Below are 22,388 nucleotides of genomic sequence, written 5' to 3'. Positions count from 1 at the left end.
TCTCATACATCGTATCTCTTCATAGCCCGTGGCATTAATGGTAGCTACTAACTACAGCTATATTCTAACGCCTGGCTTTACAAGGACAGGCTTCGAGTTTTCATATACGTAAAGCTGAAAAAACAACAATTTTTGAAGACTTTTTGATATTTAGGCACATGATAAACTTCTGTTTATTCAGTAAACACCTTGAGATTATTAACGATTCATAGCCCTCATTTGGAACTCTATTTATTCGGGAAGTTTGGAGAGTTTGGATATCTTTAGCAGGGTTTGTTTATTTTCAAGTAAAAACTAGACAGCAACCGATGTTTAGACGCGTTTTCGTTAAACATCTTCAGCATAGAAACTTGATAGTTTTTTTTTATATCTAAACCACGTATAACGCTCTAGAGACATGCGAACACATATATTACATCATTCTAGGGATTTACAAGTGTTTTTGGCGCAGTATTGGGTGACTTCACTACTTGAGGTATAGTATTCCGAGTCATTGGTGAGGAATTTCAGGAAAATAAATATTTTCTAGCCCTCATGCGAGCCCGGAGCCCTCACTTTTTTTTGTGTCCTAAAGAAGACTGAACATCCAGCCCAATAAGGCCTAGCATAGCGACAGATCAACATCTATTATAATACACATGGTCTTGTTTCTTGGCTTTGCCAAAACACCTGGCTTTTTAAATTATGTTTATTTGAATAAATACAACCTATTCATCATTCTGGGGCTTCTTATCACGACCAAGAGTCGATGCTACGGTTGCAGCCTCCTGGATCGTCCTCGCAAGTGTAGAACGGATTCTACCGTCCTCCATCGTGAGCAGGCCCGCAATAGTGCATCCACCTGGGGTTGTTACAGAGTCCTTGATGGCCGCTGGATGATCTCCTGTCGTGAGCACCATTCTTGCTGCGCCTTGGAGAACTATCAAACTCATAAGAATAATGGTTAAGTAAATGGGAAGACTATGGAAGCTTTTTTTTTTTTTTTTTTTTTTGCGTACCTTGTGCTGCGAGTTCTGTGGCAACGTCGCGAGGTAGACCCATCATGACTCCACCGTCAGCTAAGGCTTCTAGCATCACGCTATGATAAATAAAGGGATCAATACATAGTGCTTTTTTGTTCGATGTGCGATAAAGATACCTACACAAAGTATATATATTAATACTAACCATGCAAATGCTGGTCCACTTCCAGCTAAAGCTGTCACTGCATCAAGATGCTTTTCATCCAGGATTCTGCATCGGCCAAGTGTCGAGAAAATCTTGGAGGTAAACGTCAGATATTGGGCAGCGGTATTGGGTCCACATGATAGCACTGTCATCCCCTCACGAATCTATTGTATTAGTTTAAAAAATGAAAAATAACGGCGATGGCAAATCAATTAAAATAGGAATGCTAGCTGATTTCTGAAATGAGTCGATAATAATTTTTACGCACTTTGCAGGGTGTGTTAGGCATGGCTCGAATAACGGTCGTCGTAGGCGTAGTCCATGACTGTAGCTGTTCAATTGTAACACCAGCACAGATGCTGACCAGCAGCTTATCTGTCAATGCCTCCTTGATACCAGGTGCAGAAAGAACCGCTTTAGCTACCTGGGGCTTCGTACTTTTTTTTTTTTTTTTTTTTTTTTTTTTTTTTCATCAAAAAATGGCAATACCCGTCAAAGTCAGATTTGGCCACCAAAATACTATATTGACCTTCACCTACTGCTAAAAGCTGATCTATTCAAAAACAACATCAAACTTCCAAAGAAAAGTAAAATAAATAAATAATAATAATAAACTTACCAAAGCAGAATCACATCGGCCCCGGATACGCCCTGAACATTGCCTGCTTCACCATGAAGCACTCTGGCATGGTCGCCGAGAACCTTGCGCAGCTTGTTGGCCGACTCTTCATGGCTCACACAAGCAATAAATCCGGCTGGGCGAAGTAACTCCTCCTGTCCACACTGTCTATCGTCATCTCGAGAAGCCGTAACACCAGAAATGATCTTCGAATCAGATTCCATGGAATCTAAAGTGCCACGAATGATGGCAACACCCATGGTGCCGCACCCAAGGATACATATGGTAGGTCTATTTAGAGACATGACGATGGGAAAGACAGGGGAACAGAGGAAAGGGAAGGATACGGATTTAGTAAAGAAAAGAAACAGATCAAGTAAAGTCTTTTTTTTTTCCCACAGTAGCTTTCTCTTTTGGTGGCTGTAGTGACTGCACATTGCCACCATTTTTTTTTTTTTTTTTCTCACAAAAAAACTCCTCGCGTTCATGGTTGACTGAAAAGCCTCTCGCCATGTCACAAAAGACTTTGCTCAGTTTCTTCAAGCCAAAAGCAGCTTCGCCACAAACTATAGACACCGATCAGAATCAATCCTCAACAGGGTCATCTATTTCAACTAAACGAAAAGGCAATAGAGAGAGGAATGAATACGATTCACAAGGTGGTAGAGATTCGAAGCGGCGCAAAGATACTATTAAGGGGACAATACAGGACGAGCCTTTGTTCCCGTCCGGGTTCACGAGTGACATGCAACATTATGATCATATGTCGCCGCCACGTCAACCTTCGGGATCCATACCTCAAGCAGGGTCGAATATCAGCAGCGAAGAGGCTCCTTTAGGAGAAAAAGTAGGAAAGAAAGTTTTCAATAAGGATCTGTCAAAGTTTGAATACCATGAGACTACCATGAATGTTAATGAGGAGGATGAAAGGGGATCATATGATGCTGTAGCCCAGCAGGCAAAGGACGAGAGACGAGAACGGTTTTTGAAAAAGCTGGGCAACTTCGAAAAATCACATCCGAGCTTGGATGAAAAAGCGCACGAGCCTACCAGGAGAAGGCATCGGTTGATTATAGCAGAGAGTGATGAAGAAGGAGACCAAAAAATCTTAGTGAGCTCATCGCCACAGCAACCACAGATCCAACAACATGTGCCCATAAATCCAAACCGATCCGTAAGTTCTAAAAAGTCCACCAAAAGTATTTACACACCTCTCGAAAAGCAGTTTGTTGAGATTAAAGATCAACATCCGGATGCAATCCTTTGTATTGAGGTTGGATACAAGTTTCGTTTCTTTGGAGAAGACGCAGAGGTAAATCGGTTCTCTCAAGTGACTTTGATTTGTCCGCTGGCGTAACATTGATCGCACTAACATGTCGGTCACTTTTTTAGATTGCCTCAAAGGAACTTGGGATCGCACACTTCATGGACCATAATTTTTACACTGCAAGTATACCTACCCATCGATTGGATGTTCATGTACGGCGGTAAGGTGTCGCGTCCCCATATTTAGGATTCTATTTGTTTATTAGCTATCGAGTATGATATTTTCTCATTTTATTAACGTATGCCACTGTCCTTTGTCGTAATTAGGCTGGTTCATGCAGGCTACAAAGTGGGCGTGGTGCGCCAAATGGAAACAGCGGCTCTTAAGTCTGCTGGCGACAATAAGAGTGCACCTTTTACCCGAAAACTCACTAATTTGTATACAAGAGCAACATTTCTAGAGAGCTTAGATCGGGACGAAGAGCAGTTTAATGGGAGTTTTGTTGGTAGAGGCACCGTATCTCAGTATCTTATGTGTTTATATGAAGAACCTCAGGGCGGTAACGGTGCAGATGAAAAGGTCAGGATTGCAATGCTTGCTGTACAACCCTCAACAGGAGACATCATTTATGATGAATTTTTGGATGGCCACTTTAGGAATGAACTTGAGACTCGGTTGCTTCATATTCAACCCTCGGAGCTAATTATTCCAATGGAATCAATGAGTAAAGCAACAGAGAAGCTTCTCGGTTACCTCACAGGTTCATCACAGCGTCGGATAGGGACGACAAGGAACCAAGACGATGTTCGGGTTGAGAGAACGCAGGGATTTGTCAAATACGACAAAGCGTTTTCAACGGTATCTGAGTTTTATTCCTTAAATCTGAAAGATGAACAATCAAAAATTGGACACCAAGGGTCGACCAGAAAGAGTCAGATGGAAACGATACTCAAAACAGTCTTGGGGCTCCCGCGAAACCTTATAATCGCATTGTCTGCAATGATTACTCATCTAGCAGAGTTTGGACTAGCTCCTGTTTTTCGGCTATCCAAGTATTTTGAATGCTTCACCTCAAGGTCGCATATGCTTCTTAATGGAAATACAATTGCCAACCTCGAAATATATCGAAATCAAACAGACTGGTCAACACGAGGATCCCTTTTTGCAATCATGGACCACACTTATACGGGGTTCGGGCGACGGCTACTCAAAAAATGGATTGGTAAACCGCTAACTAATAGAGAGCCGCTTCAGGAAAGAGTTGATGCTGTAGAAGAGATACTGGCTTCCGCAGGAAAAAACCCGTACCTGGAGGATGCAAAAATCATGCTCAAAGGTCTCATGGATTTGGAAAAGGGTGTCTGCCGCATCCATTATGGCAAGGTGGATATTAACGAGGATTTGTTTTATTGAAACGTCTTTCTAAATCCACATTAGATCGAACTTGAGTCTAACAGTGTTTCTTCACTATTTTCAAAACATACCACCTTTTGTCTACTTAGTCGTCACCAAAAGAATTTTTAGCGATTATTCAGACGTTCATGAAGGTCGCAGAAGTGATTCCTCCAAGCCAACGATCAAAATCACCTGCAGACTTTAATTTGACAAGTCCGATGTTGAGAAACTTGATTGGATCATTGGCGAATGCTGCTGAGGACAGTCAATATTTTTTAAATGCTTTAAATGTGGAGGCAGCTAGGAAAAATGATAAACTTTTAATGTTCCAAGATGAGGTGATAGCGGAGAAGTGGCCAGATATACAGGAGCATAGGAACGTAAGTGATGTTCTGATTTATTTATCAAAGTAAAGGCGTCGCAATGGTGGATCCATATAGAGAGTTAACAGGGAGTCGATTTATGAATATTGTAGAACATTGTTACAACCGAAGGAGATTTAGCGATCCATTTGAATACTATCCGAAAGCAATTGCGAGAACCAAAACTTGAATTTACTTCTTGTTCAGGCATCGATTATTTAGTTGAAGTCAAGAACAAGGACGTGGCCAAAGTGCCAAAATCTTGGGTCAAAATTAGTGGGTAATTTAGCCTGATTGCCTCTAAACAAAATGGCCAACCCCAACACTTTTTATAATTCTGATGTCTCAGTTCCCTCTTCCATTCAATCTGTACCACACTGGTCTATTTAGGACAAAGCAAGTTTCTCGGTTCCATACGCCTGAGACAATCCAATTAATTCAGGAGAAGGCACAGCATCAAGAGAGGCTGATTCTTACCTGCGATCAGGCTTTTATGGCTTTTCAACAAGAGTTTTCAGAGCGTTATGAGGTGTTCCGCGATTTGGTTCAGAATTTGGCGATATTGGATTGTTTATTCTCATTGGCTGTTGTGGCCTGCCTTCCTGGTTACGTAAAACCAGAGTACGTAGACGACAGCCTTCCTGATGATGCTCAAGACAATGACGCTCATAGTAGTCCTCAGCGTATGGATGTTGATACTGATGATTTTACAGGATCAACTTTGGACTTACAATTACAGTCTCCGAAGAGACGCGCCACAAAAGCAACAATTGACATCAAGAATGGGCGCCATCCTATGGTGGAACAAATGCTACCCTTTGGGACTTTTGTACCCAACGATATCCATTTTGGCAGGAATCCATCTAGTGGGGTCGATCAAAAGGCAATGATCCTCACAGGACCGAATATGGGCGGTAAGAGTTGCTATATCCGACAAGTGGCGCTTTTATGCATTATGGCCCAGATCGGATCATACTTGCCAGCAGATTCTGCGCGTGTTTCGCTACTAGATGCAGTGTTTACGAGAATGGGTGCGTCTGACAACATTTTTGGTCACGAAAGTACATTCATGGTTGAGCTACAGGAAACATCCGATATCCTTAAGATGGCGACGCCTCGATCGTTGGTGATTTTGGATGAACTCGGACGAGGGACATCAACGTTAGATGGAGTTGCGATTGCTTATGCAGTTTTGAAGCATGTAGTCAGCCATGTAGGGTCCATTACGTTGTTTGTGACTCATTATCCATCTCTTGCAGATGTGGCCACTGAGTTTGCGGAGGGCACTGTTAGGAACTATCATATGGGATTCATGGCATCGGCTAGCGGTGCTGCTTCTGGCTCCTGTACCGCCACAGAGACAGATTTGGCAGAAGAAGGAATAGCTTCGGAATCAAGTGCAGCTTTGGATGACATGGATATTGTCTTTTTATACAAACTGGTTCCTGGGGTGTCATTAAAGAGCTATGGGTAAGTGCCATTTGTAGTCATTTGATCAAATAAGGTACTTTAATATTGAGCATTGAACTAAGATGACTTTTTTTTTTGTTAAAAAAAAAAAAAAAAAAAAGATTAAACGTAGCTCGAATGGCCAAATTACCCTTTTCACTAATCAAGAAAGCCAAAGTCAAGTCAAAGGAGTTGGAAGCGATTTTAGAGGATCGAGTCAAGTCCAGACAACGACAACGAGAGCAAAAAGAGCATGGATCTGCCAATGATCAGGATGTTCAACAACGCTTGTTGTCTCGGTTACAAGAGATTATTCAGTGCAAAACAAATGACCGAGCAATAGAGCTGTTGGAACGGCTTACTGTTGCATGCACTGCATCACAAGAATAATCTAATGAAGTATTTAGTTTGTTTTATTTTGAATAAATTGGTCGTCATGAATGGTAAACTTTAAGAATTAGCCATCAAATCGATCAAACGAACTAGACGAAACATAAAACACATGGAATTTGACATTCTTTATTAGCTGTCATCTGGTAAATATATGAAGCTCTTCTGAATTCTCTGATTTCATTTCTGACATTCCTGGTGTCTTAGTGTGCTTAAAAATGGAGCGGGAGTATTGTTCAATAATAGTGTACAACTTGAGACAAACAAACAAACAAACAAACAAACAAACAAACGCGAGCCTCAATAATAACAGTGTCTTAAAAAAGTATAAAAAGAATGACAGAAAATTAAACTTTGTCTAGTAAAAAAAAAAGATCAAATAACATCGAAAGCAAAAGGGAATCAGAAGAAGGACAGTTAAATATATACGGAGTAAAGCACGTGTTTCCTATAGTGACTGCTATTATAGGTGATATTATTGCTGTTGTTGTTGTTGCTGCTGCTGCTGCTGCTGCTGTTGTTGTTGTTGCTGGAAATGTTGTTGCTGTTGCATGTGATAAATTTGTTGTTGTTGCTGTTGCTGTAAATACATGGGCGATCCATTAAGTTGTGAGGCGTCTCCGTGCATACCAGCACCTATCCCTGGAGGAGGCATGGGCACATAAGGACTGAATCCTCCCTGTGGAATTATGCCTCCGAATCCCATGGATGGTACATGCTGCGGGATGTATGCACCAGGGCCGTAATAGGGTGACATTTGGCCTGGATAATGTCCATAGAGCTGTCCATGAGGCATAGTATAATATGGACTATGTTGAACTGAGAATCCACTGGCATGTGTCATGGCCGAAGATGACATATGAGCTGATCCAGATGTCACAGGGGCTGTAGAAGTTCCAGAATGGACACTCTCTTGTCCTTCCGTGTTAAGAGCCGAACTCGAGTCGACACTGGTGGAGGTATCGGATGGCATGGCGAGAGATTGAAGATGATGGTTACCCATACCTGTATAAAAGTTGGTTGCTGAACCTGAGAATTCTGCAGATGAATATCCAGTGGATCCTGGTGTCAGCTTCGCCTGTTCTGTTGGCGAATAGTCTCCTCCCAAGATCATATTAACCTCCTCTAATAGACGCTTGCATCCCTGCATACTTTGGGTGTTCAGTTTTGATGAAAGCACGGCCTTGACTTTTTCTGCCAACACGTGCTTCTGCTGTTGTTCTACATTGGGCGATGCCAAAATCTTTTGGATCAGACTAACACCATGCACTTGATCCCCTAAGATCTCTACCAAGACCTGGTCCTGGTTTGAGTTGACAATACTGTTAATCATGATGTCGCTTGCATCCAGCTCTTGTCGTTGGTTAATGACCTTGAGGATCGTGAGAGACGCTAGCTTGTGAGTCGCCAATGTCACCATGTGTGGTACAAGTCGAGGTGCAAGAACACGGTATCGACCAGGCAGCTGTGAGTTGTCCAAAAGCCAAGTGAGCATCAGTGTTCCATTGGGGTTTGTAGCGAGGGCCAACGCATTCTGAACGACTGCAACTGCGACATGTTTCTAGTATCAGGAACCCAACGTTTTAGAGTGCTACGTTAGCCACAAGCCATATTTTTCATCAAGAAAATAAAAATAAAAAACAAAAAATTAGTACGGAATTATCGTGTAAACATGTACCTGCTGCTGTTTAGTGGCGTGCTGGCTCTCGAGGGAAGCTCTCATAGCACGAGCACCAAAGCGACCCTGTGCAATCTCCCAAAATTTGTCAGCCATAGCCTCAAAAATAAACCCATTTCTTGACTGTCCAAGACGCAGACAACATTGTACGACATAGTTTCCAAATTGGTCCAAAAGAAGAGGAGGTGTGTATGGACGAACATGTTTACAGATAAGCTCTGTTTGCGCAGGACTCTTGGCACAATCAATGATTTTTTGAGCTGCCCAAGTACCATTCTTGTGGACACCGATCGATGCTAGATGAGGAGCAATCAGCTCGAGCATTTTTGTCTTTTGAGACTCTGAACAACGCTCAAAAAGCTTTTGGATAACAGTGTTGCCAATATAGTCTATTTTTTTTAAGAAAAAAAATAAAAATAAAAATTAAAAAAAAAAAAAAAAAAAAAAAAAAAAAAGTATTAGATACATCGAACAATACGGTAATGTTCCAAAGAACTTGAGTTGTGCCTGCAGCAATATAACACGGTCATGGATACGGGTACATACCACTGCAAAGTTCAACACACTCGTCTATGCATTCATTCGAGAGATTATCCAGTTCCTTTTGTGTGCAATGTCCACTATCCAGTCGTTTACGAATTTCTCTCAATCTCGGAGCATCTAGCCGACGGTGAGGTGAGGGCTCCGCCACAGGTGGAATTGAAGTAAAATAGACGATAGGTTCTGTCAAAGAAGCAGGGATAGGCTCGGACAATACCGGATCTGGCTCCCCATCACTAAATTCGCGCAACATGGCCTGACGCTCCATGGCAGGGTCTTCAGACGCTGCTTCTCGATCCACAGCACTGGTTGAGGATTGGCCTTTGTTATTGATATTTATCAAGGAAAGCATGCGATCTAGCTCAGTGGGTCCATCGAAATCCTGCTTCGCCGACTTACTGTTGGTCGTCGAGCTCGATCTGCCCTCTCCAACTCCATCCAAAGGATCACCATGACCCAGCGAAGGACTATCAGTGGGAGACTGTTTAGCAGGGACTTTGGCAAATCCAATCCTTACAGCTCCTGTACCAGGGCCAAAGATCTCTTGTCCATGCGTGACCTTTTTGGCAACGACGGCGTCCTCCATGTTTTCAAAATTGATAAAGCCACATGACTTGTGCGTCAAAACTCTGGCTGACTCAATTGCTCCAAAGTTAGCAAACATAGCATGTAGCATCGCTGGTGTGGTAGACGAAGGAATATTACCGATCCCTAGATAAGTTCATGATAGAAAAATGAAGAGAAAAGGAAACAAAATGAGCTTACATTCTTCTTTTTTTTTTTTTTTTTTTTTTTTTTTTTTTTCCTTAAAGACACAACCGAAAAGAAAATAAAAAGGAATTGGTCATTGATTTTATAAACCTCATTGAACTTACAAAGTGCGCGGGTAGGATGCGATACTGGTGCGTCGGCATTGACCATTAGCTCTGCCTTGCCATAGCCAACACGAACAGTAGTATTCCCGATACGTCCTCCGCGACGCTCAGAAATGTCCTCTTTAGCTCGCATAGCGTCTTCGACACGCGTGAAGTTGATGAAGGCACACTCCTTGTCAGGGATCACCTTGAGAGACTCAACAGGTCCGAAGGGACTGAAAACTTGCATGAGATCATTACTTGTAAAACTAGGATCAATATTTCCGATCCAGAGCGAACGAGTGGGAACCTGTTGAGTGATCGCCGTGGCTGAGTTGGAGGTGATGCCTTGTTCTATGAAGGGTGGTGTTGCTGTGCCAGTAAGAGTCTGGATATCCTCGACATGAGAGTAAGGAGGGAAAAAAGACATGAATTAGTGAAAAGGATATTATACATTTACGACTTATGAAGAGGAAGAAGGAAAGGAAGGGTAAGAGAAAGTAAACGTGTCAAATGTATCTGCTGCCTCTCTTTCCTTTCTCCAAATAGAGTTGCATATAAAAAAAAAAAAAAATCAAATCAATCAATCCATAGTATAAAATGTTGACGCATGGTCATCATCCTTCCCTATTCCACTCGCCCGCATCGTCTCCAAAAAAATCTCAACCTTCTATCTCTACTTTCACTCACATAGCAGAAAAGAAAAAAAGAAAAAATCTTTACCATCCATCGTCACAGATCGTGAACGATATTATGTTTCCCACTATCTCAATCACACATAAATAATGCATGCACCCAAATAAACAAACCATCAGTACCTGGTGAGGATCAGCTCCATTGGTAAGACTAAGGTTGGACCCGCTGTTGCCAAGGCCATGAACATGACCGAAAGCAACATCGTCCGCAAGGCTACGTCCACCAAAGCTGTTGCTATGCTGATGTCCTGGTCGCTGTGTTGACGTGTGCTGCTGTTGTTGTTGCTGCTGTTGCTGTGCATGAAGCTGACTGCTATAATTAAGCGACAAGGAATGTGAGTGTCCATGTACCAACGCTGATCCACTCGATATGTTGCCATTTGAGACCCCATTCTTGTCCGTGGTTGGTAGATGGCCATTGACAATCTCAGAAAGCATGTCAGCACCAGCACTTGTCGTGCGCTGGTGCGTCTGGCGAGCCTTCATATCACTGTAGCTACGAGGGCCAGCATTAGCAAACTTGCGCTGTTCCTCTACAATATCATGTGGCATCTCCAGAAAACCCATACTGATGGCCCTAGGACGCGAGTGTGTTTGTTGGAGCGTCTGAAATTGATGGACGCCGCCAGCGCCAGTGGGATAAATACCAGAGGCACCAGATGAGTGCGAGCTGGCGTTCGAGTTTAAGAGACCAATATCATCTTCATGTTCGTCTTCAAGAACTTCCTGATACGCTGCTGTGGCTGATACAGAGTACGACCTGATGCGATTGGAAAAGCTCACGCTATTAGGCATCAATAAGGAGTGTGCAAGGGATTTTTCAAGGCGGATATCATGCATGGGCAGCCCAGAGCTGCCAATACTAGTACTACTACTATTGGAGGTTGTGGTAGTGCTGCTGCTATTACTAACGGCATTGACAGAAGAGTTAGAGCCGCTTTTGATAGAGTTGATATTACCGATGCTGTTGATGCTGTTCATGCTGCTAATGTTATTCATGCCGTTGATGCCGTTGATATTGCTGATACCGCTAATGCCATTAATGCCATTCAGACTATTAATACTGCCACTTCGACTTGTAAGGGCACCTAGAGCTAAAGGAGATGAGCTGGAGGAGGGAGATCCGCGACTTGAACCAAGTTCCAGGTGGGAAAGAGCAGAGGAGGCAAACGAGGCAGATCGACTGCGCAAATCGACACCAACACGGTGATTGGCGCTGATACCGGGGGCAATATTATTGTTCAGACTGCTGCTGCTACTGTTGTTGGTATTAACAGTGGCACTGCCAGTCTTGCCCAAGCCCATACCTATACCCATGCCCATGCTGTTGGCGGAACTAGTGCCGGTACTAGATTGAACAGGATCATCCAAGCCAAGTGCGTCTAATGTGCTCATGATTGCGTTTTCGTTTTCAGAGTCAAAGAGCATCTCGCGAGTAGTTGGCGTAGTCGCTGGACGATCACCATTAGGAGAATCAGGATCACCCCAGGAAGATGTAAAGATGGATGGCCCGAAAGCTGCAGATATAGAGGCGGAGGGTAAGGTTAAGGACCCAGATCGATGACGTGTCGATAATTGCGGGGGTACCAGCAGGCTAGGAGTCCTTCGGAGGGGTCTCTGTACACCCGGGGGCACCTTTCCAAGAGAGAAGGCATTAGTTCCAGCAAGGCCTTGAGACGAACTATCCTGTAGTAAAGATGAAGGTCGAGAAGGTAAAGTATCAGCTCTTGCACGACGGGCAGCAGCGAAGGAAGGAATGGTTGTGCCGAGATCGGTCGAGGTTGAGATGCCGGGCATGATACTGTGAAGATTGCCTGAACTAGTGTTGTTGTTATGAATAGAACCTGCTTTTAAACTCGCTGTTGCCAGGGTTGGTGTTCTAACAGCTGTTGCAGGCGTGCTTGCTGATGTCGTGACAGCCGCTGCGGTAGAGGATTGATCCATGGCGAGTCTGGGAACAGAATCAGGCACAAGGAAAGAATCCTTTAGGAATGTATAGAATGTATTGCTACTTTTTTTATAATCTTTTTTTTTTTTTTCTTTTTTTTTTTTCTTTTCTCTGCTGACGTTGGGTAAGAGACCCGAAGAAATAAAATAAGATAAAAAGAAAGGAAGAAAAAAAAAGGGGGGGGACCAGACGATTAGAGCAGAGAATACAGTAGAAGTGTGAATAATATATTAAAATATAATATTATAAAAATAATATAGTGTAATGTAATAAAAATAATGCTCTGCTACGCGTGTCAGGCAATCAAGCAAAGAATCAGATGAGAGAAAGGGATGGGACGAGAGAGGATAAGAGATGAAGCGATGAAGCGGAGATCAGAAAGAGAGAAGGAGAAAGAGAAAGAGAAAAAAAAGAGGAAGAAGAAAAAAAAAAAAAAAAAAAAAGGATGTGATGAGAATAGGGATTGGATGGATGGGACAATAATAAATAAGGATGGTGAGGTGGCTAGGTGAAGGTAAAAAAGCAGACTATCAATTTTTTATTTTCCACAACTTGACTTGTATGACTTGGCAACACGACACGACCCGAATGCTTTCATTGAAACATTGAGGGAGAAGTCTTTTTTTTCTTTCTTTTTCTTTTTACATATTTCTTTTAACGTTCGCAGAACAACCTTGCTAATATCAGTCAAGCTGCTTTATTTGTCGAGATTATAATTATATATATATGCTTTTTACATATTTTTACAAGGACCCCAGCCTAATTCATCAAGGAGAATAGAAAAGAAAAAGATCCCAAGTATTTATACAGTTCGCAGAATACATTTTATTCCAATAGCATATTTGTCTATATAAATATATTTAAATTTTAATACTGACAACCAATAGAGAAAGGAAGGCAAAAGGATTGGAAAGAGTAAAAGATGAGGAGACAAATGCAAGGGAAGAAAAAGGCGCAAAGGAGTCACTTTTTTTTTAAACATGCAACTGTGTTGAATTATAGTCGTTAAATCCTCCTCACTTATTTCCTCTCCAAGTGATCACTTGATTATAAAGGGACGCAACCGTCAAATCTATCAACACGTCCGTTGCCATTGAAAGTGGTCTGACTGGGCACATCAAAACCATAAGGACGACCCTTGTACTCCAAATTGATATTCACCACCCCATACGAATGCTTCTTTGGATCGTTCATCTTGAGGTTGACAAAGAGCATCAACTTGCGGTCCTGTGACCATTCATACACACCGAGTCTACCACTTAATGCCGTACGGTATTCAGGGCTTTCCCAGAACTGTGCAATGTACCCAGGCTTCACCTGTGTATCTGACGTCCAGTCGGTCATAATATCCAGCCTGATGGACTCGCATGCTCCAGCTTGAGCCTGCATGGCGGCCTGAGAAAGTACCAAAAAGGTCGCCGCTGCCTTGAGAAACGTCTTGAGGCCAAAGTGGGTCGAGCCAGTCGGCTTGCTTGAGTGAGAAGAGGAGGAGAACATGGTGAAAGTAAAAAGAAAAACAGAATAGTGTTGTTGTTGTTGTTGGAGAAGGGTTTTATTTTTATTTTTAAAAGTAAGTCCAACGGTTTTTATACCCATTTGATCAACAACGGCAATCGAGAGCGGGGTACCGAAAGCTACAAACCTTCTGATGAAAAAAATTGAGGCGCGGGGCGGAAGACGATATTCTGATCGGGACATGCATGTATGTGAGCACAATACATACCGTTCCACCAATAATGTATTGTTTAGGAGCTTACTGTCAACGTGAAATGCAAAAGCCCAAGATGCAGAACTGTCAACGTGGAATGCAAAAGCCCAGATTTAAAACAAACTATCATCCGATTTTATATATATATTTTTATGTTTTGAATATTCCAACTTCAAAAGCCCTACATGTACTCTAAATTCTAATTTGTAGATGTATTATTCCTACTACCCAGATTAGACCCTCGCCGTGTCCGGAGTTTGCGCAATACACTATCCTCGCCCATCAGGATGGCTAGGAACGTCTTCTTTTGCGCTCCAGAATCACTGCGAGGACGTACTCCACTCTGTTGACTTGAAGATCGGGAACGGGTTCCATTAGCGTAAGATGGTGACGATATTGAGGAAGTGGATGATAGAAGGGACGCCGATGAGCCCGATAAGGTCATTGAGCTGGGAGGAGGCTGCATTGGACGAGTCTTCAATTTCGGTGATCCAGGGGTCACGTCATCAAACGCAATATCATCAATGCCAGACCAGTACTTCTCCTGTGCCGTCGCCATCGCATTGCGCGCAAGTGCCGTGCGAAGTACAGGGTCATTCTTTTGGAAAAACAAACTGGTTCGGGGCGCAGGTGCAGATGGAGATGGTGGTGATGGGCTACGTGAGATCAAAGGGCCAGCAGCCGCCACTGCTGTAACTGCGGCTTCAGCTTGATCAGCCTGACTGGCTTTGATAGCTGCCTCTGCCGCAAGACGCTCTGCCTCCGCGGCTGCTGCTGCCAAGGCGGCCTCAGCAGCCTCGGCCTTTTCAATTTTGCGAACCTCTTCAAACATGAAGCGCATTTCTTCAAGCGCTTCTACAATATAATCCCCAAACTCTTTTGATCCAAGACCAAGACTTGTCACACAAAAGTAAAGCTCTCTTTCTTTGACCATGTAAGCGCAGCCATATCCATCTGGAACTACCTCGCCCCAACCATATGCAATAAAACAATCGTCTGAAATTTGTGAAGTGGACAATCTCCAACGGCAGCTTCTCGCAAATACAGGATCCGAAAATAAGGTTGGCACAGGCTCATCAGGCTTTCGAATCAAACGCAAACCCAGTAAGTGACGGTCCACTGCTTGCCCATCCACTGCCCACGCAGTGTACTGGGCGTGACGAGCCACAGCTGCACGACAGGCAGCGGCCTTCTCTTTAAGGCTCTTGTCAGGGTCCACCATGGCTTCACAGAAGGCTTTGCTTTCGATAGAGCATGAGCGTGCAGTCTCTGTGCGTCCGTGGCGATACTTGCGGGTTGCAGCTGATTCATAGGTCCCCACCAGTTCGCCATGTTTACGATAGTATGCAAGTTGGAACGCCATCTGAACATAGGCATCAGGCGACATTTTGAAGGCCTTGATCAAGCCCTTGCCATATCCCTTGAATTCAGTAGGCACCATCTCATGTGCTTCCACAGTCTTTTTGAAGTATGTAAATGCATCTGCAATAGCTCGATCGAGCGCAGGGCTTGACACAAACTTGAGAGGCTGAGGCTTGTCCAAGGCCGAGGCGCACTCATATAAATCCTCTGCATTCAGGTTCCTAAAGTCAGGGAGGTTGCGGGCTTGAGCTTCATCGATTAAAAAACGGCAGAGTCGAGATGTAGGTGTGGCATCCATCTTGGAGTGCTCTCCATTCATCCCAGCGCGGCCGTTGGCAAAGACAATCAATTGAAAACATTTATCAAACCATCGGCTTTCGCCATCGCCATGCCAGCAGGCTCTTGAAAACTCTTCTGGTGTCGTGGGGGAGCTTGAGTCCAAACAAAGCACAAACATGGATGATTCAATCTTCGCCATATGAGCTTTATTTGACGTATGGGCTTCAAAGAGCGTAACTCTGTCCTTAGCAGCTTGATCGCGCTGACCTGTCGAAAGGATGCCAACTTTCGGCACGGTCGAATGGTCGTCGTCTGCCATCTTTTTGATACGTTCCAATTGAATCATGATCTCACGTGGGCTAAGGACAGAAGATGGCTTGGAGGGTAGGTGCAACGTTTCGAAAATATAAAACTTGCCGTTGCGGACAACACAGATGTGGTTGTTGGTTTCGAACGGGAAACCTACTGCAGTGTCTGCGGGTGAACCAGCTATGCGAGCGTAATTGAAGAGGTACTGATACATATTCATACAAAAAGGTGAATTCCTCGCCATATCCGGGGTGAGTGTGCGTCTATATGAGGCATTGATGGTCGTGTCAAATAGAAGGTTAGTGTTAAAGTTTAACGATCTGTAAAAAGTACATTTTTATGATGTTGACGATATAGAAAAAAGGACCGCGCACATTTCGTACAACACAACTGATAATGAAAATCAAGGCGGATTCCGGAAATCCCAAAAAGGAATGAGCGCGTGCAGTCGACAACAACAACGAAAAAAAAAAAAAAAAAAAAAAACGCTGAGCACCGAAACAAGAACAAAACATCTTTGTCCAATGCTCTATAGGTCTGCAAGTATACATGTATTTTGTAGGAAAAAAGTTTGATGAATATCAATGAAGGGAAACTTTCGTTAGCACTTACGTTGCAATTAATTGACGGAATTCGAGGGCCAGGCTGACCAGTAGCGCGGCGCGTGCAGTCTGAGTGGGCATGCGTGGATCATCTTGAAAACCAAAGTAATAGTTGACAAAGAATGTGGACGAATCTCGGTGAGAAAAATATGCCCAATCGTCCCACCACTCTGCAAGCCAGCTTGTTCCACGAGCCTCGCATTGTCGAGCATGTTCTCGCAAACGACGGTCAAGGTCCCTTCCCTGTTCAGATTTCTCCTCAAACTCTCCTTTAAATGCCTTCACTGCGGCGACAGTGTTTTCATACTCTTGATCAGTGGCCAGCGGACGCACTGTTTCCAGATACCTGTCAAGCGTTTGGTTTAGAGGAGGGACAGGCAACGATGGAAGCTCTGCCTGACCCTTGTCCATGATTGAAATGGCAGGTGGCAGCTCTATGACTGATTTAAGCGGTGAAAGCTCAGGCGATGGCAGTGGTGAGTTCTCTGCGGATTGGTTGAGGTTTGGCAAGGGGCTAGTAGCCACTAATGAGACCATAGGTGGACGGGAGACGTTAAGTAGTGGCATCTCTCTTATGTCTTTGTTTTTTCCTTTCTTTATCGTTGTCGTTAATAATGCTGAGATGTTGGTGTTTTAGGGGATTTGAAGCAGGGGCAAGCAGAACGAGGGAGAAGATGCATATGTACAGTACTGACAGGCGCGGTAGATGGGTGGATGATAGGTAACGTCCGAGGATAGATGTGAGCAAAAAAGAGTGGGGAGTGGAGTAAGAAGAATGCAGAGTGGAGAGTGATATTCTGCACTGGCAGAATGAAGAGATAAGAAAAAAAAAGAAAAGAAAAAGAAAAGAAAAAGGAAAAGAAAAAAAGGACAATGAAAGGCCCTGTATTGATGTGAATATATGCTTGCTGTCGTAGAAAGCTCCGTCTGACACATGAAATAGTTTGCTTGCGCGTGTGGCTGTAATTACCTCCTTCTTAATAAGCTGGCTCTTATTTACAGTCTTTATTTTTCTTTTTTAGCCCTGTGCAACCAAGGCAAGGGATAGGAGTTGTAATCATAATCATGGTGTCAGCAACACATGCATCATTCATACCATGTGCAAACTTTTTTTTTTCTTTTTTTTTCTTTTTGAAGGTGGTGAGGGGTATAACAAATCCATCCCTTCTTTTTCATTGACTTCAGACTTTACTGTTCTGTTTTCTTTCACGCACATGAATAACATGAACCACAGAGGACCACATTTTCGGAAGCAATTTCCTTATCCAGCCAAACATGACTATCCTGATAAAAGAATTCCGTTATCGATTTTAGGATGGACCCTCAATATTGCAAACAAAAAAGTTTCCGTGGTAGGTGTATACATTTGTTATCGTACCTTCCTATACTTACAGAAGTTCTGAATATGCGTGGAGAGTTTGGAGTCATCATTAAACAATGTTATGCTTCAAATGTGGAGAAGAAAAAATGATCACCCTAGTTGGGCTAAATGTAATTTACGAAGGACAAGCCTCTTGACAGATTAATTGTTTATAATTAAATCCTTTGTGCACAATTGCTGTGCTGCTGTGACATATTCAGACCTTGGCTGCGTCCTAGGTATGACTAGATCTAGTCATACTCCACACACTTAGCTGTAGTTTTTTAGACTTGCGCCATTTTAAATGCCAATGGCTTCCTTTCGTACAGAGAAAGAGCCTTTGCCAAGACGGTTCTTTTTTTCTTTTACTCTAGGGCATCCAAATCCCTCCACCAAATAGACAGTGTTTAATGAGGCGACAATATATCGAGATCAGTCTTGTGCCCCAAGTCAAAAACAAGCATAATATTCCTAAATATACATTTTAACGTCTGTGCTGCTGTCGTGAACTTTGGTAACTTGATGGCGTTACTAGTATGTTGCTTGGACTTTACTCATTCTAATTGGATTTGGATCAAAGATCTCCACAAAGCCCTTATATCTATTCAAGTTTTCTTCGTCCCAGATGACTATTGCTTGCCGGAAGTAGGAGGGCTTGACGTGCACATTAATCGTGAGAGGAAATGCTAGAAGTATCCAGAAATTGTGATAAGCCTAGAAACTCGGCCGTTTACCTTTCACCTTAATTAGTTTATCAAAGACTTTATGAGGATGTTGGCTACTTTCGCACTTATTATGGCAAAGCATCTCGCAAATCAATGTCTTCTAGGCCACCGACATGTGAACAGTGTTTAAAAGGACTCAAGTCCTTCTCAAACCAGTATCCCAGATACACTAATGCAATTTATCTAAACATCTCACACGTCTTTCTTTCCCAGGCTACGCCCATACTATCCAGCCCTTGTGCGAAACTGATAATCTTCCGTATCATTAGTGGCTCGTTCTTTAGGATCTTCCATACTTATCTTCGAGATACTGAAGCAAACCGTGCTTCTACATCACCAGATGATCAAACAAGAACCTGATGTAGCTTGAAGTGCAATAATACACGTAGACAATTCCCTAGAAATACAGCATAGCGCTTAAGCTGCATGACCAAGACCATCATTACATGCCTTGCTCATATTTCTTCTGATTTTAAATTTGTTGTACCAACTTCATTGCGGAGATCAGGTGTATTAGATCAAGCCACACAATAATCTTATTCCAAAGAGCAATGCCAGAATTGGCTCGACGCGTCCCCTGACACATCCCATGAAGCAGTTGAAAACACGAACATGACACACACGCATTGAAGTGGCTGGCGAGATATTCTCCCATCGTTGAAGCTCCGGTCAAAGCAGCAGCACACCGCCGGCATCAGTATTAAGAGCTACAGCTACAGCATCATCATCGCTCACAATTTTACTGGCCCACTATACACTTTTTTTTTTTTTTTTTTTTTTTTTTTTTTTTTCAGCCCAGTGATTTCGGCAGCAGAATTCTAATATTTATCAAGGAGTTTCTATCAACTCTACTTATAGACTTCTTCAATGATATCAAGTGGAAGGATGAGTAGAGCACTTCAACCTGCTTGACTTAGACGAGAATACATGCGACGGCTTCAGTTTCTTCAGGGAGGCTGTCCACCAGTATGGCAGCATTTGATGGAAGCTTCAAGTAAAAAAGGAGATAAGATAGGGAGGGTAATTAATGAGAGTGCAAGGCTCTTCTGAGGAACAGTAGTATCATTGACTTGGATGAAAATGAAGTAGAGTCGAGCAGCGTTTACGTGTATGCTCCCCGCAGCTTTGAAATGAATCATGGAATCGGTTAGAGTACAGATGCTTCCTACCACCTTACACAAACCATATGGATGAATATGACAATGGTTGCAGGAATCTTCGTTTTCGCAAAGAGGATTCTTCCGGTAGTTAACCTCCAACATATACGTTGATGGCTTGGAAGTTATTGAGAATAAGATTGGTAGTTATTTCTGGTAAAGCGATTCGAAGTTATTTCAATAACAAAGAAGCCAGAACTTTGCAGTATGGCGAATGAAGGATCAGGTCCTCTAAGCAATGTATGTTTTGTATCTATCAGGTTTGTATCCCTTGGACCGTCAAACGGACAAATTTGTCAATTAGCTTTCATCAACCCCATAGGCAGACCAGATTCAGTTCTCTGTGCTTCCTATTACCAGAAAATAACCGATTACTGGCTTCCTGTTGCCTTTACGAGGCCACACTTATGGTGTGTAGGATGCAATGCATTCATGTACTGACGCTAGCGCTAGTGAGTGCATGCCAAGGAAGTAAAAACAATCAGTAAAAATCAGTCGCTAAAAAAATCAGCAAAAACCATATAACATGATGCACTAGGTGCATCTTTCCCTTGCCTCCGCTCCTCTGCGCATCTACCAACTTTCACTACTTTTTCACTCCTTCTACCCCAAGCTGAAGATAACCAAAATACCACTACCTACCCCTATTATTTTCTATCTCTTCCTGATTTCTTTTTTGCTGGAGGTATGTTGCCGAGTAAGTCTCTATACCGATCCAAAAAATGCTTTCTGTTCGAGTCTTTTTTTTTTTTTTTTTTTTTTTTTTTAAAGAAAAATCGTCCGCAACAGTACTAGGCGAAGCGCTAGGATATGGAGCGGTTGGCATTTATAAATATTCCAATAGTATACGTCGCCACCCTACCAATTGCACCAGTTTCTTGGAATCCACCCTGCCAGGGTTAAAATATTACCGTAGATGTGTATTGGTGCCCAAAATGCTGGTGGGGTGTGTCTTGCACATATGTCATCTCAAATGCGATTCGAGAAGCTCAAATTAACCGTGGCACCACAAGGACTGTGAGAGATTTCCTCAATAGCATATGTGAAGCGTTCGAGACAACAATGAATCCCTTCACAAGTTTGTAAGTGAAACAACCATAGTGTTCATATTCTCGAAGTATCACAATACCTATGTTCTGCCCATGAATTTTTGAACTATTTTCAACTTGTAACAGATCAAGGGATAGTACAAAGTGGCAGAGTGGCTAACGAGAAGAGGAGCACCAGGATCTGTGGCACTGTGTGGCATGTATGTCTACTTTGTATATTCTAATGTGAGAAAATACTGTTTTTACAACTACCATCTAAAAAACAAGCTCCATATGTTTATCACGTGACATTACACTTGTTATTGCTTTTTTTTTTTTTTTTTCTCCTCATTCATTCCAACCTTTAATCACTAATGTCTTCAACTATGGTGCAAAGGGTTCTTATCCTCGTAGGACCCCCGGGTTCGGGGAAGTCGACCTTTGCAAAAGCTTTAACCAAGGTTTTCCCTGTAAAGAGAGCAGCATTAAAAACGCTTCCTTGGCAAACGCAATTTTCTTATCCATTTTTTCTTTTCCCTTGAACGGAATTAACCTTCTAGCTTTTATTTTGCTCGTTCCATATGGAAAATTCTAGGAGTACGTCCGCATTAATCAGGACGATCTCGGCGACAGAATCACTTGTGAGGAAATGACTATGAGTGCGCTTCAGGCCAATAACAGAACCCAATCTGTGATCATTGATCGCTGTAATTTTAATCAGAGTCAGCGCAAGGTCTGGCTCGAGATTGCAAAACAATTAAATGTATCCGAAGTGAATGTCATTATCATGGATACACAGTTTTATCACTGTAAGCAACGTATCCTTGCTAGAGCTGACCATCCTACCCAAGTTGAAGGATTTCATGGCGTTGATATTCTCTACAAATTTTTGGAGATGATGACTTTGCCCACTTACTTTGAGGGCTTCTCCAGGATTTTGCGTCTCGAGCCTCAACTCACACCCGAGTACTCAGATGAAGCTGTTAAAGAAATCATGGAGCGTTTGCAGGCAGTAACAAAACCCGAAAACCTGCAAGCCCCTCGTTGGCAAAAGGACGACTATTACTTCAAGACTCAGTACCACCGTGACGAGGAGGCTTATCGTGCTCGTAAGACAGCCCAACACCAGCAACGGAGAGGACCACGCGATAATAATCATCACCAAAACAGAGCTTTGGAAATGGACAGCGAAGGGTTTGCCATCATGAAGCGTTCGAATCAAAAGGAAGGTTCATCACCTCCGGCTCCTGTACGCCCTCCACTCTTTGGTGGCGCTTCAGGCGGATGGAGGGCGCGTGAAGCGGCTAAACTGCAACAGCAGCAGGAGCCAGCGAGGTTTGGCCCAACAATCCAAGAGATTTCCAAACCTGCCATCGCCAACCCCTTTGATCTTTTGGGTGAAAATAATAGCGATGATGATAATAAGTAGGAAAGGGGAGAAACAGAAAGGGAAAAAAGAGAAGTCAGGATGCTCGTACAGGATTTATTATTTTT

The 22,388-nt window shown here is 43.0% G+C and overlaps 6 protein-coding genes across 6 annotated transcripts; 2 read left to right on the top strand and 4 right to left on the bottom strand.

Annotated features, from left to right (window-relative positions):
* Nucleotides 1-650: 650 nt before the first annotated feature.
* BCR41DRAFT_330280 (putative PRO3-delta 1-pyrroline-5-carboxylate reductase) lies at nucleotides 651-2,155 on the bottom strand. Its single transcript, XM_022021744.1, has 5 exons — nucleotides 1,787-2,155; nucleotides 1,436-1,604; nucleotides 1,168-1,331; nucleotides 999-1,078; nucleotides 651-919 (listed from the first exon to the last, which is right to left on the bottom strand). Exons 1-5 carry the CDS (start codon nucleotides 2,089-2,091, stop codon nucleotides 708-710), a joined length of 930 nt encoding a protein of 309 aa, XP_021886450.1. The 5' UTR covers nucleotides 2,092-2,155; the 3' UTR covers nucleotides 651-707.
* A 120-nt stretch (nucleotides 2,156-2,275) lies between these two features.
* Nucleotides 2,276-6,690, top strand: BCR41DRAFT_417900 (muts domain V-domain-containing protein). The gene is made up of 7 exons (XM_022029555.1): nucleotides 2,276-3,098; nucleotides 3,179-3,273; nucleotides 3,380-4,436; nucleotides 4,556-4,828; nucleotides 4,924-5,090; nucleotides 5,201-6,280; nucleotides 6,382-6,690. The coding sequence occupies exons 1-7, from the start codon at nucleotides 2,298-2,300 to the stop codon at nucleotides 6,647-6,649; spliced, it is 3,741 nt and encodes a 1,246-aa protein (XP_021886449.1). The 5' UTR covers nucleotides 2,276-2,297; the 3' UTR covers nucleotides 6,650-6,690.
* Nucleotides 6,691-6,709: 19 nt separating this feature from the next.
* Nucleotides 6,710-12,360, bottom strand: BCR41DRAFT_366500 (hypothetical protein; the record flags this gene model as incomplete). Its single annotated transcript, XM_022026222.1, has 8 exons — nucleotides 6,710-6,741; nucleotides 7,280-8,210; nucleotides 8,328-8,716; nucleotides 8,874-9,188; nucleotides 9,267-9,578; nucleotides 9,743-10,118; nucleotides 10,540-11,159; nucleotides 11,472-12,360. The coding sequence occupies 8 exons, from the start codon at nucleotides 12,358-12,360 to the stop codon at nucleotides 6,710-6,712; spliced, it is 3,864 nt and encodes a 1,287-aa protein (XP_021886448.1).
* Nucleotides 12,361-13,176: 816 nt separating this feature from the next.
* Nucleotides 13,177-13,911, bottom strand: BCR41DRAFT_344052 (hypothetical protein). Its single transcript, XM_022022412.1, has one exon. The coding sequence runs from the start codon at nucleotides 13,859-13,861 to the stop codon at nucleotides 13,412-13,414; it is 450 nt and encodes a 149-aa protein (XP_021886447.1). The 5' UTR covers nucleotides 13,862-13,911; the 3' UTR covers nucleotides 13,177-13,411.
* Nucleotides 13,912-14,271: 360 nt separating this feature from the next.
* On the bottom strand, nucleotides 14,272-17,478 carry BCR41DRAFT_382725 (Choline/Carnitine o-acyltransferase-domain-containing protein; the record flags this gene model as incomplete). The annotated part of the gene is made up of 2 exons (XM_022027379.1): nucleotides 16,635-17,478; nucleotides 14,272-16,342 (listed from the first exon to the last, which is right to left on the bottom strand). The coding sequence occupies exons 1-2, from the start codon at nucleotides 17,189-17,191 to the stop codon at nucleotides 14,272-14,274; spliced, it is 2,628 nt and encodes an 875-aa protein (XP_021886446.1). The 5' UTR covers nucleotides 17,192-17,478.
* A 3,802-nt stretch (nucleotides 17,479-21,280) lies between these two features.
* On the top strand, nucleotides 21,281-22,323 carry BCR41DRAFT_298001 (AAA domain-domain-containing protein; the record flags this gene model as incomplete). Its single annotated transcript, XM_022020473.1, has 2 exons — nucleotides 21,281-21,364; nucleotides 21,490-22,323. 2 exons carry the CDS (start codon nucleotides 21,281-21,283, stop codon nucleotides 22,321-22,323), a joined length of 918 nt encoding a protein of 305 aa, XP_021886445.1.
* Nucleotides 22,324-22,388: the final 65 nt, after the last annotated feature.

Source organism: Lobosporangium transversale, assembly GCF_002105155.1.
Source record: "Lobosporangium transversale strain NRRL 3116 chromosome Unknown BCR41scaffold_1, whole genome shotgun sequence".
Classification (NCBI taxonomy): Eukaryota; Fungi; Mortierellomycota; class Mortierellomycetes; order Mortierellales; family Mortierellaceae; genus Lobosporangium; species Lobosporangium transversale.
The sequence above is the reverse complement of the archived record's forward strand: the minus strand, read 5'-3'. Positions and strand labels throughout refer to the sequence as shown.